The 19,779-nt window shown below is 39.5% G+C and overlaps 1 protein-coding gene across 2 annotated transcripts in view; it reads right to left on the bottom strand.

Moving 5' to 3' along the window:
• The window catches only part of SIN3A (SIN3 transcription regulator family member A), a 75,356-nt gene that overhangs the window by 46,277 nt on the left and 9,300 nt on the right, over positions 1–19,779 (bottom strand). For both annotated transcript variants that reach the window (XM_058736998.1, XM_058736997.1), the window contains exons 2-3: positions 8,082–8,303; positions 4,061–4,237 (exon numbers count right to left, since the gene is read on the bottom strand). In XM_058736998.1, the coding sequence (XP_058592981.1) occupies positions 4,061–4,237; positions 8,082–8,270 (366 nt within the window). In that variant the 5' untranslated portion in view covers positions 8,271–8,303. The remainder of the gene's footprint in view (positions 1–4,060; positions 4,238–8,081; positions 8,304–19,779) is intronic.

Below are 19,779 nucleotides of genomic sequence, written 5' to 3'. Positions count from 1 at the left end.
GGTTAATCAGAGTATTTCAGTGTTGCTAGAGCACAATTTGTATACTTTGTCAATGCCCACTCATTTTATGGTTGGTTTTTCTGTACCTTAGAAATAACACAACAATTTTTGTTGAAATTCAATGCACTATTTAATTCATATTCAGAACGTTCCATATTGAAATGTTACCTTAAGGACCAAACTGATCAACATAAAACTCATTAAGTTTGCAAAAGAAACAAAGACTGTGGGTGGCTCAGTAAACTGAGCGCCCAGCTTCAGCTCAGGTCACGATCTCACAGTTTGTGGGTTCGAGCACCATGTCAGGCTCTGTGCTGACAGCTTAGAGCCTGGAGCCTGCTTTTGATTCTGTGTCTCCCTCTCTGCTCCTCCCCGGCTCATGCTCTGTCTCTGTCTCTCTCTCCTCTAAAAATGAATAAAAACATTTAAAAAAAGAAAAGAAACAAAGACTTTGGAAGATATGTACAAATAGCATTCACAACGACATGACAAAGGAGAAATTATCAAAAATAGCATGACGGGGCACCTGGGTGTCTCAGTCCATCAAACGTCCCAATCTTGATTTAGACTCAGGTCATGATCTCATGGTAGTGAGTTTGAGCCCTGCGTTGGGCTCTGCACTGACAGCGTGGAGCCTGCTTAAGATTCTCTCTCTCCCGGGGCACCTCAGTGGCTCGGTTGGTCAAGCATCCGACTTCGGCTCAGGTCATGATCTCACGGTTTGTGAGTTTGAGCCCCACGTCGGGGTCTGTGCTGACAGGTCAGAGACTGGAGCCTGCTTCGGATTCTGTGTCTCCTCCTCTCTCTGCCTCTCCCATGCTCATGCTCTGTCTCTCTCTGTCTCTCAATAATAAATAAATGTGTTTTGTTTTTTTTTTTTTAACGTTTACTTATTTTTGAGACAGAGAGAGACAGAGCATGAATGGGGGAGGGTCAGAGAGAGGGAGACACAGAATCTGAAACAGGCTCCAGGCTCTGAGCTGTCAGCACAGAGACCGACGCGGGGCTTGACTCACGGACCACGAGATCATGACCTGAGCCGAAGTCGGCTGCCTAACCGACTGAGCCACCCAGGCACCCCAATAAATAAATGTTTAAAAAAAAAAAAAAAAAAAAGATACTCTCTCTCCCTCTGCCCCTCTCCTGCTCACACTCTCTCTCAAAAAATAAAAATACAAAATTTTGAATAAAAAAATAAACAAGCACGCTATGGCATAATAATAATTACTATAGAGAGAGAAAAACTGCAAAAGCCTGAATGAAAGAAATTATATGTGTTGTGTGTATGTCTGGTCACAGTGAACCGGTGTGAACTAATTTACTGTTTAAATTAGTTATAATTCTATGCTTAAAAACATCCAGCAGGATGGGGCACCTGGGTGGCTCAGTCGGTTAAACGTCCAACTCTTGATTTCGGCTCAGGTCACGATCTCACGGTTTGTGAGATCGAATCCTGCACGCTGAGCTCTTTGCTGACAGTGCAGAGCCTGCTTGAGACTCTCTCTCTCCCTCTCTCTTCCCCTTCCCTGGCTCGCATGTGCTCTCTCAAAATAAATAAATGAACATTAAAAAACTGGGGCGCCTGGGTGGCTCAGTCGGTTGAGCGGCCAACTTCGGCTCAGGTCGTGATCTCGCGGTCCGTGAGTTCAAGCCCCGCGTCGGGCTCTGTGCTGACAGCTCAGAGCCTGGAGCCTGTTTCAGACTCTGTGTCTCCCTCTCTCTGACCCTCCCCCATTCATGCTCTGTCTCTGTCTCAAAAATAAATAAACGTTAAAAAAACAAACAAACAAACAAAAAAACATCCAGCATGACAATCACATTATAAACGAACTATTTGCATGTAAGAATAGTGAGGAAATTGTCTCATTGCCTAGAAGTATAGATCAACTCTTTATAATATGCGGCTCTGGGAACCACAACTTAGAAGAAAACAACCTGGAGGTAGCCCTTCAGAAGCTACAGATTTAGGAAAGCACTTAGGGAGGCTTCCAGGCTGTGGATGCATTTTCTTGGCTCACTTCCACAGGCATTTATCATTGAGGTCCCTACCCTCTGGAAGTTCACAATCTTGGGGAAGACAAACACAAACAATTGTAAAGAGAACTTGCTAGAGATGTGCCAAATATCTATGCTGCTAACATTCAACAAGTAGCTAAATCACACCAAATATGCCTCAAATTATTCAAATCCTCCTTGTCATCAACCTGCCAAAGACAGACAAGAAAGTATAGACAATGCTGATGCTTGAAATAACCTAAGTATTTTCACTGAACACTTCCTTATTATAGAATATAAACGGTTTATTGAAGTTGATTCGAATGCTTGTAAAGCATTTTAAGACTTATCCAAAAATGGCAGGCAATGTGGAAATACTGAATGAAGCTACATGGAGGCACAGAAGGCATTTTACCTCTCCTCGTCAGAAGGGAAATTCAACAAGTTATTGCGCACAGGAATTATACCCAAGAGCAAGAAGAGAAAGAGCACAAAGTCCTGCTTCTTGTCTGCCCATGACTCACTCTATCTATAACCCCAACTCCAAAGCCCTTTCTTGCTTTCTTGACAGTTTCTGTAAAACAGACAAAGCACAATCTATATACTTATACCCAAGTGAGGGAGGTGAGTAAAATCAGTGTTGTGCTTTGACAAGATTGGCTTAAAAAGGATATACAAATATATATTTTTGTTAGTTTAATAGCACGTTTGGAAGCTCTTTTGCAACATTAGGATATTAACTGCTGAACACAGTATTAATATGGAATTAAATCATACCAATACAACTTTAAAAAATATTTTCAGGACTTTGTGAAGTGTGAAATTCACAGCAATAATACAGTTTGGTACACAGCCATCACTCTACAAGCAGTCAACCATCAATATATTACACAAATTTTCCCAAAGACAGAGCCGAGAGTGAAGTTTCAGGCCCAAATAATTTCTACTCTCTTTAAAGACTATGCTTAAGTATGGTCAACTCTTCATTACTTAAGCTAATACAGACAAAGTAAATTTTACAAAATCCCTCTATATAGCTTAACTTTGGTATGCTTTATATTTATGTAGCATTTAATTTCCTTAGGCCAATATTAAACAAGTTCCTGAGGACCCAAACAAATGAGGGCAGGAATCAGGGAGAACTAGATAAAGTAGCAAGGAAAACAGAAGGCTGAAATGTTTGCTACACATGGATGTGTTCTTCAAGGGTATAGTGTTCATTCCTACCTGGAAGCTATTTAATTATGCTGATATGACCACATAAAGACCCAACATCTTATCTCTTTATAGTTCTTCAATTCTGTATTTCCTGCACTTGATTTTAAATTTTATGTAAATGTAAAATTAGAAAAATTGAAATCTGGAACATTTGCTGCAACAATCACATACTTTGAAAAGTAACACTCAAGGAAGCACAGAGAGAGGGTTAGCTGGGAACACAAGCTTCACTTCTCCACAGATGCCTCATGAATTTCAAAAGCACTGAAAACCTACAGCACATACTCAGCAGAACAGATGAAAACACTGACACTTCATTCACAATTCTAGTCTTCCCCAATCTTTATAAAGGTTCCCAAAAAAGGAGCATGTGTTTTACTAACGATGGACTTGAAGATGACAGCCCATTCAGCTATTTATAAACAGGGATAAAAAGATTAAATCCTAAGATAATACTGGACCCAGTTACCGTACAGTACGGCAGCCAACCATGTGTATGCTCAATAAAACCTTATGCCATGCTAAGAACTAAGAGTTCAAAAGGAGGTATCTAAAAAATGGACTTTGTTTATTTCATATGAAAACAGTCCTTCAATCCTGGACACATCTGAGTACTACGCATTCATACATTCCAAAAACATTTCTTGAAAATATTCTCTGGATCAGGCACTGATCCTAAGATGGGAAATCTAAGTAGGTCTCAAAACAGAAACAAAGTAAAACTTCTTGTAATTCAATCCCTCATCTAGCATGTTAAAAGTTATAATGTCACTACTAATAGGCTGAAGCCAGTGCTTCCTGCTGACAGAGAAAACTTTTTAATGGAAGAAGAGGAGCTGAATATCACCTTAAGCCTCTGAAACTGCTGCTGTCCCTGCACTGGTGCAACTGGTGGGGCTGGATGAGCATGACTCTGGACCACCTGGCCTCCGTGGGGCTGCACAGCTGTTGGGTGATGATGGCTGCTGTGAACCGCTGCGATGGCGGGCCCGTGACTGCCAGAGCTCTGTGGCACTGCTGAAACCTGGGGTGGACAAAATGCAGACAAGAAACTTCAAGTCTTCTGCATTCTTCCCCAGATGCATCTAAAAGTCATGCATGCATATCTTTGCACACAAAAGATAATTACAGATCTTCCTTGACTAAATCCATTTTAAGTTGAAAATATCCTAAGTTGAAAATGCATTTAATACACCTACCCTATTGAACGTCACAGCGTAGCCTACTACCTTAAATGTGCTCAGAACACTGACGGTAGCCACAGTCGGGCAAAATCATCTCACACAAAGCTTATTTTATAGGAAAGTGTTGAGTATCTCATGTGATATGTTGAATACTATACTAAAAGTGAAAAGAAGAATGCAATGGTCATAAGGGTATAAGCATCTGACTCTTGATTTCAGCTCAGGTCATGATCTCACAGGTTCGTGAGTTTGAGCCCCACATGGGACTCTTGGGCTGACAGCACGGAAGCTGCTTGGGATTCTCTGTCTCCCTCTCTCTCTCTCTGCCCTTCCCCTGCCTGTGTGTGTGCATGTGCTCTCACTCTCAAAATAAACAAACTTTTTTTTAAAAATCCAGATTTAAAATTCCAAGTATGGTTTCTACTGCACATCACTTTTGCACTACCGTAAAGTCAAAAAACTGGAAGTCACGCTATCCTAAATAGTGAACTATCTGTAATTAGAAACCCAAAATTCCCACAAACGGGAACTGGTGAAATAAATTATAGCCCACCCATATTATAACAGAATTCTCTGCCAAAAATTGTATGGCTCAATACTTCTCAAACTATGGTAAAGGACCAGTTTTTTCTTAAATTCCAATCCATCATGGGGCACTACTTTTAATAAAATACTATAAAAATGAATTACTAGAGAAGTAAAATAAAAAAATACATAAGCTCAAAATTGTCATTACATTTTACAGATATATTACAAAATTACTGTGTCCAAATCGCTAAGTTTCTAAACATTCTCAATTTCTATACTTATGTCATTATAGACTAGTAAGAAAGTATACACATCAACCATCTGTGGACCACACTTGGAACAGCACTGATACAGATGCATAGATTTTAACATTATAAAATGTTCACAATCCATAAGTTGAATGTATTCGTGTTGTACACAGTCTTAAACTTAAATATTTCTTAGAAAGCACATTAAAAAGCAGTATCTAAAAATCAATAAAAAGATTTTAAACCTTAGATGATGAACATACAGCAAAACGTTAGCATTTTATCTTGTGGCGGGATTAGAGAAGATTTTTACTTTGTTTTATTTTGCTTATCCTTATTTGCTACTTTTAATCCTTATTTGTTTGTTTATCCTCATTTGCTAAATAAAACTTTCTTCCAAACTGTTAGTGGTTTGGCCTCAAACATAATTATTTTCTATTCTTTCTCTCATCCTCTTGTGAGATCAGAGTGAAATAAAGCCCAAGCCCCTTTCCTTCCATTTCTATTGCAGAAAATGCTACATAAAATTTCCAAAGCTTTTTTCATTTTCCTATTTCAGAACTGTTAATCACCACAGAAGACAACTAAGGACAAGATACCTGATTTGCCATGTCTCCACAATAAGGAGTCTAAACAACCTGAGACTTCGTCTAAACAATGGAAGTTGTATACCACAACTTAAGAGAGGATGTTTCCCCCCTCACCCAGACCCCATAAATTTATAAGGATTCCCCTAGACAGAGGGGAGGGTGGGAGACAGACGACTACTTACAAATCCACACAAACAATACAATACACATTAGGAGTAAAAAGACACTATTTAGACAATTCTAAATGCTCTAATATGTCTCTTGCAAGAAAGGTTATTATTCTGAGCTTCTATATTCCAACATGCATGTTTTGAACAGTTTTTTAAAAGACTATTAATTGGAGCTTATAAACACTTGAGATGACAGGCTTTATGTGAGCACATTATAGTTTCTAGCCTGTGAATATATGTGATCATCCCAAGTGTAGGAAATAGTCCCAAGGAAAACAAGCAGCCTTTCTTTCTTATAAGACCAAACCTAAAGATTCGATTTGTAGCAGTCCTCTGACTGCAGTCCTCAGCCCCTTATGAGGGCACGATACTGCTTCAAGGGGGACTCCTGATAAAGAATGACACCTAAGGACTCACCATCACCTACTTCACCTGGATTTCCATCTTCTTTGTTTTCTTATACGAAATTCTGAGAAATTTATGGAATTATGAATTGTTAGGTCAAAATGGAATTAAAGATTCTGACACAAACTGTCAAATTGCTCTCAAGAAAGATTACACCAATTTATGTCCCCCGTACCAGCCATACTGTTCTAAAAATCACTAACGAGTTAGGCTGAATAACGCCTCTCTCTCCAGACCAGTTAAATAAATTATGGTTCAGACTGACCTAGAATGGAGGAATATAAATGCAGTGATTTTTTAAAAAATTACTTAAGTCTATACAAATGTATTCAAGTGGAAAGTTGTCCGCTATATATTAAGTGAAAAGAGCAAATAGCAGAACAATGTATACTGTATCATACAAATTATGTAAAAAGAAGTGTATCCAGATAGGTAGGCAGGTAAATACAGATACGCTTGTATATGCATACAGTTTTGGACACCCAAGAAATGCACAAATCGGTTAAAGCCTGAAAAGTCAGAGGAAGAAGTCATCTTATATCTTTAAAAAAAATAAATAACCATGGTGATATTTACTTTCATAATTAAAAAGGGCAAAACCCAAATTCCTTCCATTTCCACAAAACAGAGTAAACACAGAAGAGATGAAAGATCATCATCGGCCAGGACATGGACAAAAGGAATATACAATGCTGGTGGAAATATAAATTGGTACAACTCTGAAAAACAATTTGACGTTACCTGCTAAAGGTGAAGTCGCTCACACTCTATGACCCAGCAATCCCTCTCTCTCCTAGATACCCAAGAAAGTCTTCTTCATGTGCCCTCAAACCTACTGAGCGGTCTGCAAGATAAGAAGGAGTTTGCACCAGAATGTAAACCAACTATTTCACTAATAAGTACACTGTTTAATTCAGCTGTCTTTTTTTCCCCCATGGCAAGGGTTTTTTTTAATTAAAAAAAAGTAGCACATTGATTTAAATTCTGATGCAAGCTTATCTTGTCATGGATTGCCACCATGAGCACCACTGCACTAGGAGAAATACCTAAAATCAGCCACACAGCACCTTTAAAACAATAAAAATCTGGAACAGCCTGATTGTGCAGCAACAGAAAAATGGATAAATGGAATATATTCATGTAATTAATAACAGTAAAAATGACTCAATTATTTACACACAGAAATACAGGTAAGTCTTGGGAACCACACTGAGAGAAAAAAAGTGAGTTAATATAGGGGCGCCTGTCTGGCTCAGTGGAAAGGGTATGTGACTCTTGATCTCAGGGTTGTGAGTTCGAATCCCAAGTTGGGTGTGGAGATTACTTAAAAATAAAACCTTAAAAAAAAAAGAAGAAGATTATATATGTTTTCATTTATATAACATTCAAAAATACCAAACTAAACAATTTTATTGTCTAGCAGTATAAACAAAATGATTTAGGGGCACTTGGCTGGCTTAGTCAGTGGTGCATGCAACTCTTGATCTTGGGGTTGTGAGTTTAAGCCCCAGGTAGGGTACAGAGATTACTTAAAAACACTTAAAAAATAAAAATAATTTTAAAAAGTCTGTGAGGTAGGTACACAAGTATACATTATTTTTGTTATTTGTTACATCTTACTTACACATATACCATAAATATAATTTTACATGTAACTGAATGCTTGGTAAACAATTTTTTTAACTGGATGAAATCACCAATGCTCCTCCCTTACACCTAGTCCCTTGGTAGGCTCCAGTTTACCTGATAGCTGGGTGTCACAGAGTACTGAATTCCCGTGGCTGACTGCATGGTCTCAGACACTGCTTCATATACAGGAGGGGCAGGGGCAAGTACCCGGTGCTGGTGAGGAAAAGCCTCTGTGCTACCAGGGATCCGACGCTGCTGGGCCGCATACACCGGTGACTCCTGGTCATCCAAACGTCGCTTCATTCTGTGCTCATGCTCAGTGATGCACTACAAAACCTGCAGAAACCAAAAACATTGACATGCAAACCAAATTCACACTCCAATGTGATGTATACAACTTAGATGGAGAGTCAGATGCTCTTTCGGCTGAGCCACCCAGGTGCCCCTGACGTGTACAACTTAGGACAAGTCGCCCAAATTTATTATAAGCTCAACTCCCAGAACCAACTGTCTATTCCATGCTGGAGATGTGATCACTGGCTAGTTTAAGTGCACGACTGCACACACAGCCCCCACAGTAGATAGTGTTCCATAACCAAAAGACAGAAATGTAAATAATCACATAGTCTGAATTTGGGACTACACAGTTGAAAAATAACCTCCAATTTAAAAAGACAAAAGTATACCTTTCTTTTCTTTATTCTCTAGTTTTCTCCTCAAATGCCATCATTCCTAATATTAATTACATGTTTACATGCTACAAAAACATTCAAGTACTTCTTCGTAACTCCACTCAAAACCTAGTACTATAACTGTGGTCTAATTTTTAAAATATCAATTGTTTAACAATTAAATGGTATCATGAGAGAGCACCAGGCCAGGAGTAAGAAGACAATGGTGCTAGACTTGCTAATTTAAGGGGCTATGTACATTTCAACAACTTCCTCATTCCATGTGAGTTTGTTTCTCCAACTACAAAATGAGAAGGTTGGAAAAGATCATTTCTAAGATTTCTTCTGACTCTAACAATCCTTAACACTGAGATTCCAGAGTCCCTAGTTAATATTCCTCTGTGGAAGGACCCTTTCTTTCCTACAGGATACAAACAGTCTAATAATATTCTGGCTGGGAATCCAGTCTGTTCTTCTCAGGGCTTTCCCAACATCTGTAAGCTTCTTCTAGGTAGGGTCCTTTCAACTTTGTCTGCATTGCCCACAGTCCTCTCACAGACACTCAAATACTGACTATGCAGAGGGAAAGAATAACAATAATAGTTAACATAATAATAGCATATCTGGAGTGCCTGGGTGGCTCAGTCGGTTAAGAGTCCAACTCTTGGCTTCAGTTTGGGTCATGATCTCACAGCCATAGGACTAAGCTCCTCATCAGGCTCTGCACCAACAGCACAGAGCCTGCTTGAGATTCTCTCTCCCCCTCTCTCTGCCCCTGCCCTGCTCATGTTCTCTCTCTCCTAAAGTAAATAAACTTAAAAAAATAGCATATAATGAAACCCAAGGACCATTCTACACAGTTTACAAATATTATCATAATCCCCACAACAACCCTATAAGCAAGGTGCTATTATTCTCTATTTTATGAATGAAGAAACTGAAATACAAAGATTAAGTAAACTGCTCAAGGCTGCACAGCTAACAGGCAAAGCTGGAGTAGCAATTCGCCAAATCTGCCTCCAGAGCCTGAATTCTTACCCACTTCACTATCTCCTATCTCTCACAGAAGAAGAAATAAAGGAGGAAGAGTCCCTTTACTTATTTAAGACACACATGCACTGAGCAACTTCAGCTTTCTTTAACCTCTCCCACACTAGGCTCATTCATCCTTTTTTTCAGCCTCAACCCAATAGAGTAAGAAAGCTTTTGCGGCATTCATTTATTCAATTAGCAAATTCAGGGAGCATATATGAAGGTGTTAGGTGCCCTACAAAAGCTTAGAAACTAGTTGGGAAGACCACATACAGCCTCACTAGTAATCAAAGAAATATAAAGTAAAATGATAACTTACCCCAAAGCAACAGGCAAAAATTAAAAGAAAATGATGATACTGAGTGTGGGTAAGGGTATAGGGAAATACTACTGGTAGAAGTTTTAAAATTGGACTGTTTGGTTGGCAACTTGCGGCATTCACTAAATTTTTAAATTAAATTTAAAATGGGCAGGGGCACATGGGTGGCTCAGTCGGTTAAGTGTCCAACTTTGGCCCAGGTCATGCTCTAACGGTGTGAGTTCAAGCCCCACATTGGGCTCTGTGCTGACAGATCAGAGCCTGGCGCCTGCTTCGGATTCTGTGTCTCCCTCTCTCTCTGCCTGTGTCAGGCTCTGTGTTGACAGCTCAGAGCCTGGAGCTGCTTCGGATTCTGTGTCTCCCTCTCTCTCTGCCCCTCCCCAGCTCACACTCTGTTTCTCTCTCTCTCTCTCTCTCAAAAATAAACATTAAAAAAAACCATTAAATTTAAAATGGGCATACCCTCTCACCCAGCAATTCTACTTCTAAGTATCTTATACATCTGCCAAGTATATCTACTAGAGCAAAGTAAGAAAAATCTAAATATCTATCAATAACTGAATAAACTTGATACATTGATATTAGGAAAACTATGTAGCAATTAGAAAGACTGGGGTTCCTCTATAAAGAAAGCCCTCCAAAACATACTATTAAGTGAAAAGAACAAGCTACAGAATATATACAGTGTGATCTCAACACCCACACACTATGTACTCTGAAGATTTGTGCATTTTATTGCAAATTTCGCATCAGAAGGAAAAAGCTATAAACAAATACTAAACTCTAGATAAGGACACGCATATTCCAGTAATTAGGTAAAAATGTACTAATGTTTGAAACTTACTTTGAAATACATCAAGAAATTAGTTTGGATTAATAGATGGAGGACTGGACAGATGGATATATGGCAAAGTAAGTACTGTAAAAACGGTAATGTAAAATCTAAGCAGTGTGTACATGGGTGTTCCCTATAAAATTCTATCAACTTTGCTGTATATTTGAAATTGTTCTTAATACGATGTTAGGAGAAAAGGCTAACAATACAAACCAACTCATAAGTGCTACAAGTAAGTACTACAAATTTGGAAAGGAGTAGACATGTGTATACTCGGAAAAAAATAAAAAACAACTCTACAGAGAAGGTAAATATTTGGTTATGTCTTGAAAATTAAGGATGAATTGAGGCATAGCAGGTATACAGGATGAGATTAAAATATTACAGTAACTTGGTACTTACAAGTATAAAGAGCTATTTACAGTCTTTGCCAATTCATTTATTCCACAAATAATTCCTGACAATCTACATGTGCCAGACCCTTTGCTTCCTGCTGGGGCACCAGCACTGAATAGGGCAGATTTCCCTGCCCCACAACAACCAAGTCTTCCAAACAGGCCTGGGACAAGTTACTGTGCTCCTCCCCACAGTCCTGTCAGATGGGTATACCCAGAACACGATTTAGACGGAAACTGATATGCAAAGAAATTAAGTGATTTGTTCAAGGTCACACGGCAAGAGGCTAGACTTTCCTTGGAATACGTGACCAATCTGGAGTAGAAATACTGGACAGACAATAGTAACCTGCTTGCAGAGAGGGACAGTGAAATTCCAGACTATAAAGTATTCGAATGCCAATAATGGAGCCACAAGAATCAGACACAAAGCTACTTTCAAGCCCTGCTTCAGCTGACATGATTTTCATCTGCCACTTTGGTCTCCAACTGTTCCAGATTTGGGGCTTACACTGTTATCAGAACTCCAGTCTATGAAGACAGAATTTAAACAAGGAAAAGCACTTTGAGAGATAGAAACTAGTGAAGACAGACTCATGTGAACAAACAATGGCAGCAGAACACTAAAAAGTCATCTGGCCATGTGTTACAATAAAAAGTGGGAATAGCTCCATATCATCACGCAAAGAAATCGTAACACCCAAATAAAGCAAGGAGAGCAGGGTAACTGTGATACTCCAAGGCGGTCTTCTGGGAAAGGGTAGAACAACTGGGGAGAGTGAATGTGTCACATTTTAGACAAATTTAAGAAAGGCAGAGGTAAAAGCTAACCCTTTCTGAATGATAAAAATAAAAAAACATTTTTCCAGTTCTACAACCAAAAATGTCTTCATTCACAGTAAAAAGTTGGCCTCCTAGAAACCCAGACAGTTCTCCATGATTATTTAAATCCAAATGAAAAATCCAACTTTATTTTATTTTTTTATTAAAAAAAAATTTTTTTTAACGTTTATTTATTTTTGAGACAGAGAGAGACAGAGCATGAATGGGGGAGGGTCAGAGAGAGGGAGACACAGAATCGGAAACAGGCTCCAGGCTCTGAGCTGTCAGCACAGAGCCCGATGCGGGGCTCGAACTCACAGACCGTGAGATCATGACCCGAGCAGAAGTCGGCGGCTCAACCGACTGAGCCACCCAGGCGCCCCTGAAAAATCCAACTTTAAAGAATCTTATCTTTTCATTTAGATTAAATTTCACAAATTAGTTTAAAGAGATACAACAGAATTATTCTAGCCAAGATAAGCTCAAAGTAGGAAAGTGTATGCAACAAACCAAACTACCCTATTCCAGAGGCTTTTAAGTATACAAAACTTTCTTTTTGAAATTTTTAAATTTATGGTTGACCCTTTAGTGTCTCTTAATTTTGTATTGTTATCTTGAATTAGACACATTTTTAAGTTCCTTTATTTATGTAATAATGAAAAAAATCCTCTGAAATTATTCTCTTATTGATGGTCAGCATCACGTAAAATCACATTAAAATGTGTTCTGGTCAATTTACATCAATAAATACTGTGGAAAAATGTAAAGTTTCTTTTTAAAAGCAAAGAAATTTGTATCAAAGCATAAAGTGAAATGTAATTACACTCTTCGATCTCCTGCAATTGCCCACCATAGTCTACTTCAAAACCTATCCGAATCCAGTTCTGGATTTAAATCTGCTGGGAAATAAAAAGTATCCCAGAATAAATGAAAAAGGCAACCTATTTAGATTTCCCATTTTACACAGAAATTAACAACCCATCTTTTTTTTTTTAATGTTTATTTATTTTTGACAGAGAGAGAGAGAGAGAGACATAGCATGAGTGGGGAGGGGCAGAGAGAGGGAGACACAGAATCTGAAGCAGGCTTCAGGCTCCGAGCTGTCAGCACAGAGCCCAAGGTGGGGCTTGAACTCACAGACCGCAAGATCATGACCTGAGCCGAAGTCGGACACTCAACTGACTGAGCCACTGAGGCACCCCAACAACCCATTCTTAACACACTACACATCTAATACCCAAGCCTCCCCAAACTCAGTCTTACATTCTTCTTCTAATGATGTGGGCCTCAACCAGGAGAGTTTGCCGCTGGGGCACATTTGGTAATGTCAGAAGACATTTTTGGTTGTCACAGTTAAGGCATCTCATGAATTCCCAAACATGCTACAATGCACAGGATAACCCTCCACAACAAAGAATTATTCGGCCAAAATATTAATAGTGCCAAGTTGAGAAATCTGGATCTAATTAATGACAACATCATTTGGCACATACCTTTTATGAGCTTTGGTGGAATTATGTCATACTGTGGTATGACAATTTTTACCAAGGTAGCTCAGAATAGTCATCTTGGTTGTGCAAAAGATATCGTTGCTTTTCTTTATGACATGTGATTCACCTTGAACCCTCAGGTGTATCAGAAAAAACGTATCATTTACCATTTGAATGAAAAGCAACTTTATTAGAAACCTCAGTAAGAATTTAAATAGCAAATCCAAATATTTATTCCCTATTTTCCTGGTTTTGAAGATATAAATATCTCAACTAGGCAATATCCTTTAAAGTGTAACTGATTAGTCATCAACTATCATGCATGAAGTTGGAACACAGTCATTCTGTAAATCTGTAAATTTTGATTCCAGATACATCTCTAATAAAGTTCTAGCTTATCATCACTAATGCTACAGAATGACATCTTTTTTCTTTCATCACCAAACATAATACTTTGAAAATTAATTTTTAATTTTGTTGAAGAGGGGACAATCATGTTTTTTGTTCCATAACTGCAAGCATTCTCAGTTTTAGGCTACTAAATACCAATTAGAATGATCAATCCGGAGGTGCCTGGGTGGCTCAGTTGGTTACGCACTGGACTCTTGATTTCAGCTCAGGTTTTCACAGTTCATGAGTTCAAGCCCCACGCTGGGCTCTACACTGACAGTGTGGACTCTGCTTGGGATTCCCTTTCTCTCTCTCTCTCTCAAAATAAACAAACATTTAAAAAAAAAAAAAAAAAAGGGCACCTGGGTGGCTCAGTTGGTTAAATGTCTAACTCTCAATTTTGGCTCGGGTCATGATCTCATGGTTCATGAGTCTGAGCCCTGCACTGAGCTCTGCACTGACGGTGCGGAGCCTGCTTGGGATTCTTTTTCCCCTCTCTCTCTCTGCCCCTTCTCCCCACACCTCTCTCTCTTTAAAATAAATTTAAAAAAAATTTTTAATGCTCGATCCAATGATGTGTTTTCATTTCTATATCCTGTTTCCTTCCAATCACCTCTGTACACCTGCCTTTAGCATGTGTCCACTTACAAGTTAGTTTTGGTGCATGAACATCCTAGAAGAATACACTTGTATACCCTTTAAGCAGACTGAAATAGCTTTGATTCATGTTGAAATGCTGTGTTTCAAAGTCCTTCCTGCTGAACTACCTGGATGAGGACATCATTATTTCTTTCCCCCCCCCCTCAAAAATACATTGTACACTCATAAGGTCTTCAGTCTGAGAAAATTCATCATACTGTCATCTAAAGACTACGCAGTTTGCAAACTGGCTCCCAATCAATTTCACCATCATCATCCCAGTCTAGCCTGCTGCTGTCTGCTGGACTGTATCTATCCACTAGCTCCTCCGGTTGCTGCGTAATATCTTCCTCTGTTAGTTTTCCTCTCTTTGCCGTTACAGGGGGGGGGAAAATTCTGGACTACCAAATATATTTACCAAAAGCTTAAAAAAGTTGTAAAATAGTATAAGAAATGGTCGTATATCCTTCACTCAGATTCTCCAAATGCTAACATCTTACAGAATGTTTAAGATGGCATCTCCCAATTCTTGTATACTTTCTTGAAAGATGCTGTAATGCTTCAGGCAGAGCAGTAAGAAAACTGAAGTGTAATAGTGATGATTTATTTTACCACTGCATTATCTTTCTAGGCAATGCTATCAGTCTTCCCTTTTCTTATCATTTTAATCTTTTTTTTTTTTTTTTAACTTTTAAGGTTTATTTATTTTTGAGAGAGAGAGAGAGAACAAGAGGCAGAGAGACACAGAATCCAAAGCAGCCTCCAGGCTCTGAGCTGTTAGCACAGAGCCTGACATGGGGCTCGAACTCAGAGGTCAAGATCATGACCCGAGCTGAAGTCAGAGGCCCAACTGACTGAGCCACCCAGGCGCCCCTTAGTCTTTTTAAGCATAGTTAGGAATATCTGATGAGCAATGATGAAATACTTCCTAAGATGATGTAATACCAAAATGTTTCAAACTATAGAAAAATGAAGATCATTAAGATCCCATAATATAGGTCGGAATTATAAATGGTAATAGCTAAAATGAGTTTATTACATTAAAAAGAAAGTAAGTAAATTCTGTTTGCTTGCTTATGTTGATGTTTATTCACTTTTGGAGAGAGAGACAGAGCATTAACAGGGAGGGGCAGAGAGAGAGGGAGATGCAGAATCTGAAGCAGGTTCCAGGCTCTGAGCTGTCAGCACAAAGCTCAACACAAACCAGGAACCATGAGACCATGACCTGAGCTGAAGCTGGATGCTCAACCAACTGAGCCACCCAGGTGCCCCTCTCTTTCTTCTTTTAAAGACCTATATAATAAAGAATAAAAGTCATGAAATATAAATCTTTACAAGCAGTTAGCACTGCTCAAAAAGAAACTCAAAGGGGCACCTGGGTAGCTACGTTGGTTAAGCATCTGACTTCGGCTCAGGTCATTATCTCATGGTTTGTGAATTCAAGCCCCATGTTGGGCTCTGTGCTGACAGCCCAGAGCCTGGAGCCTGTTTTGGATTCTGTGTCTCCCTCTCTCTCTGCCCTCCCCCCACCCCCACCACTTGCACTCTGTCTCTCTCTCAAATATAAATACATATTTTTAATGTTTTTTTAATGTTTCTTTTATTTTTGAGAGAGAGAGAGACAGACAGATTCTGTAGGCAAAAAATGACCAGGAAACTTTAGTTCAACTCAAAATGTATTAAAAACTGCATCAATGTTAACTTTTTGATCTAGCTCACCGTATTAGTTTTGTAAGATGCATTAGGGAGATCTGGATGAACCCTACATAACAACTTTTTTTTTTTTTTTTTTTTTTTTTAGTGCTTATTTATTTTTGAGAGAGAGAGAGAGAATGAGAATGAGCAGGGGAAGGGCAGAGAGAGATGGAGACAGAATCTGAAGCAGAGTCCAGGAGCTGAGCTGTCAGCACAGAGCCCAACGTGGGGCTCAAACTCAAAAGCTGTGACATCATGACCTGAACCAAAGTTGGATACTTAATGGGCTGAGCCACCAAGGCACCCCTATACGACAATTCTTTGTATTACTTTTGCAACTTCTTTTGAAGTCTAAAATTATTTCAAAATAAAAAGTTTAAAAAAATTTAAGCATTAACAGTAGTAGAATATGAAAGAAGGAAATCATCCTGTGTCTCTGTTCTAAAGGACACATTTAGTTTATGCGACAAGTTTTGTATAAATTAGCTGAGAATGGTATAAAACAACAGACTGAGTTTAACAGAAGGTAACTAGCTAAAGAAAGCATTGCAGGGGCACCTGGGTGGCTCAACTGATTAAGTGTCCAACTGTGGCTCAGATCATATTCTCATGGTTCATGGGTTCGGGCCCCACGTCGGGCTCTGTGCTAATAACAGCTCAGAGCCTGTTTCAGATTCTGTGCCTCCCTCTCTCTCTGCCCCTTGTGCTCTCTCTCCTTCTCAAAAACAAATAAACATTAAAAAAAAAAAAAAAAAAAGGAAGCACTGTAAAGCATAGGACTGGAGACAGTTAAAGGGATAAGTAGGGGTAGGTAGATGTGTCACTTACCTCATCCTTCCTTTATCCTATTAGCTATAGGTGTGCCCCCACAAAAGCACGGGCACATATACACCTTTAACCAGCTTTGTATCCTCCACTGTGCGTAGCATACGGTCTTGTCTATGGCGGAAATCAAATCATTCACTCATTCATTCATGCATGCACCCTCTAATACTGGAGTACATACTATGTGTCAGGTGTTGCTCTAGAGGCTGGGGATATAGCAGTAAACCAAACAAAAATCTCCTCCCTCACAAAATTTATATTTTAGTGGCAGAAAAGACAATATACCAAGTGCTCAGAATACTAGACAGTGGCAAGCACTAAGAAGAAAAAGAAGAGAAGGGTTTTTGAAATTTTACATACAAATGACCAAAGAATACCTCACTGATAAGGTAACTTTTGAATAAAGGAAGTGAAGACCTAGCCATGTAGAAATCAGCGAGGAAGCATTGTATGTGGAAGGAACAGGAAATGCAAAGACCCTGATGCATACATGTGCTTGATAGTTTCCAAGAACAGCAAAAAGGCTGTGTAACTGGAGCAGAATGGAGGAAAGATAGACTGGTAGCAAATGAATCAGAGAGGTAATGGGCGGTGGGGAAGACAGTAGGTACGGAGCATATGTATTTGTTCTCAGAGGTCATAAGGACTCGAGCTTAATAATCAGACTGAACTGGGAAGCCATTGGTGGCTCTGAAGCAGAAAAATGACATGGTCTGAGTTAAAAGAAGTTTTAAAGACTCACTTGGGGAGCACCTGTGTGTCTCAGTTGGTTAAGTGTCCAACTCTTCCACTCAGGTCATGATCTCACGGTTCATTATTTCGAGCCCCCAGTCCGACTCTGAGCTGACAGTACGGAGCCTCCTTGGGATATTCTCTCTCTCTCTCTCTCTCTCTCTCTCTCTCTCTCTCTGTCTCTCTCTCTAACCCCCCCCCCCAGCTTACATTCTCTCTCAAAAAAAAAAATAAAATAAACTTTAAAAAGTAAATAAATAAAAGACTCACTTGGATTGCTGTGCTAAGACCAGACTGAAGAGAGGCAATAACTAAGCAAGAGAGAACAATTAAGGTAACTGAAATAATTCAAGCTAGAGATGTAGTTGCATTCACTGCCATAGTTGGGAGTAGGGTGGTAGTGGTGGTGGCATTACATGATCAATACAGAGCAAATAGGGGGATTTGTTGAAGACCAGATATGAAAAAGACAGAGAAAGAGAAGTCGCGATGCCTATTAAATACCCAAGAGGAAATATGAAGTGGGCCGCTGGTTATGCTTATCTATAGTACAGGGGAGAGGTCCCCAGTTAAAGAAATTTGGGAGGTACCAGCATGGTTTGGATTTTAGGAAGGTAATTCTCCTTAATTAAGTGCATTCAGATTTCTGTACCAAGTACGACACCCTAAAACCAGGTAGTGGCCCTTAATTAGTTGTGGAACCAAGTTTATTTAGTTGTGGAACCAAATTTATCAAAAACCAAAACAAAAATTCTTGCATTTCAGAGCTGCAGATTAGGGATTATGGGCCTGTATATCCTTCAATAGCCCACAAGTCAGCAAGCCTCGCCCTGGAGGACGGAAGAGGTGCCCTCAGCCATGATGCTCTAAGCACAAATAACATGCAGACACACAAGACAGAAAGGCGTGGGTAACAGGAAAGCAAAAGAAGGGAGGGGCAAAAAAGAGAGGTTTGCCTTAGAAACTGCTACTAATAAATGCCTAACTTTGAAGCCAATTGCAACTAAACAGAAGTAGCCTCTAGTTAACAAACTTTAAAATGCAATTAGAGGGGCGCCTGGGTGGCGCAGTCGGTTAAGCGTCCGACTTCAGCCAGGTCACGATCTCGCGGTCCGTGAGTTCGAGCCCCGCGTCAGGCTCTGGGCTGATGGCTCAGAGCCTGGAGCCTGTTTCCGATTCTGTGTCTCCCTCTCTCTCTGCCCCTCCCCCGTTCATGCTCTGTCTCTCTCTGTCCCAAAAATAAATAAAAAACGTTGAAAAAAAAAAATTAAAAAAAAAATAAAATAAAATAAAATGCAATTAGAGTTCAGTTTGTACACTTTTTATCACCTACTGTGTGCCAATCTTATCCTAGGCACTGAGGCCACCACAAAAAGTTAAGTTCCAGTCTAGATGGACTGTTATTGGCGCAGCTCTCGCTGAGGAAAGCCAGTTGCCCCACAGATGTTTAAGAACAAAAACCTCTATGCACTTGGTTATGAATGCCGATGAATCTCACTAGGTACGTCTTTTGGAGAAAAAGGACCAAAAAGAAAATTACAAAATTAAAGGAAGCCAAGGTTTTTTGGTATTTTTAATGTCTTGTTAAAAGACAAGACAGGTACCTGTTGGGGCACCTGGGTGGCACAGTCGGTTAAATGCCAACTCTTGATCTTAGCTCAGGTCATGATCTCACAGTTCATGAGTTTGAGCCCCACATTGGGCTCTGTGGTGACAGCACAGCACCTGCTTGGGATTCTGTCCCCCTCTCTCTGTGCCCCTCCTCCACCTCTCAAAAATAAATAAACATTTAAAAAGAAAAAAAAGGTTAATTTTCTAAAGATAATTAGAATTCATATTTAAAAAGAGGGCCAACTGGGTGGCTCAGTCATTTGAGCATCGACTGGACTCTTGGACCCTTGATTTCGGCTGGGATCATGGTCCCAGGGTCGTGGAACTGAGCTGTGTACACTGGGCTCCATGCTGAG

The sequence above is a fragment of the Neofelis nebulosa genome, chromosome 7 (assembly GCF_028018385.1).
Source record: "Neofelis nebulosa isolate mNeoNeb1 chromosome 7, mNeoNeb1.pri, whole genome shotgun sequence".
NCBI classification, from domain to species: domain Eukaryota; kingdom Metazoa; phylum Chordata; class Mammalia; order Carnivora; family Felidae; genus Neofelis; species Neofelis nebulosa.
Note: the sequence above shows the minus strand (reverse complement) of the source record. Positions and strands in the feature narration are given on the sequence as shown.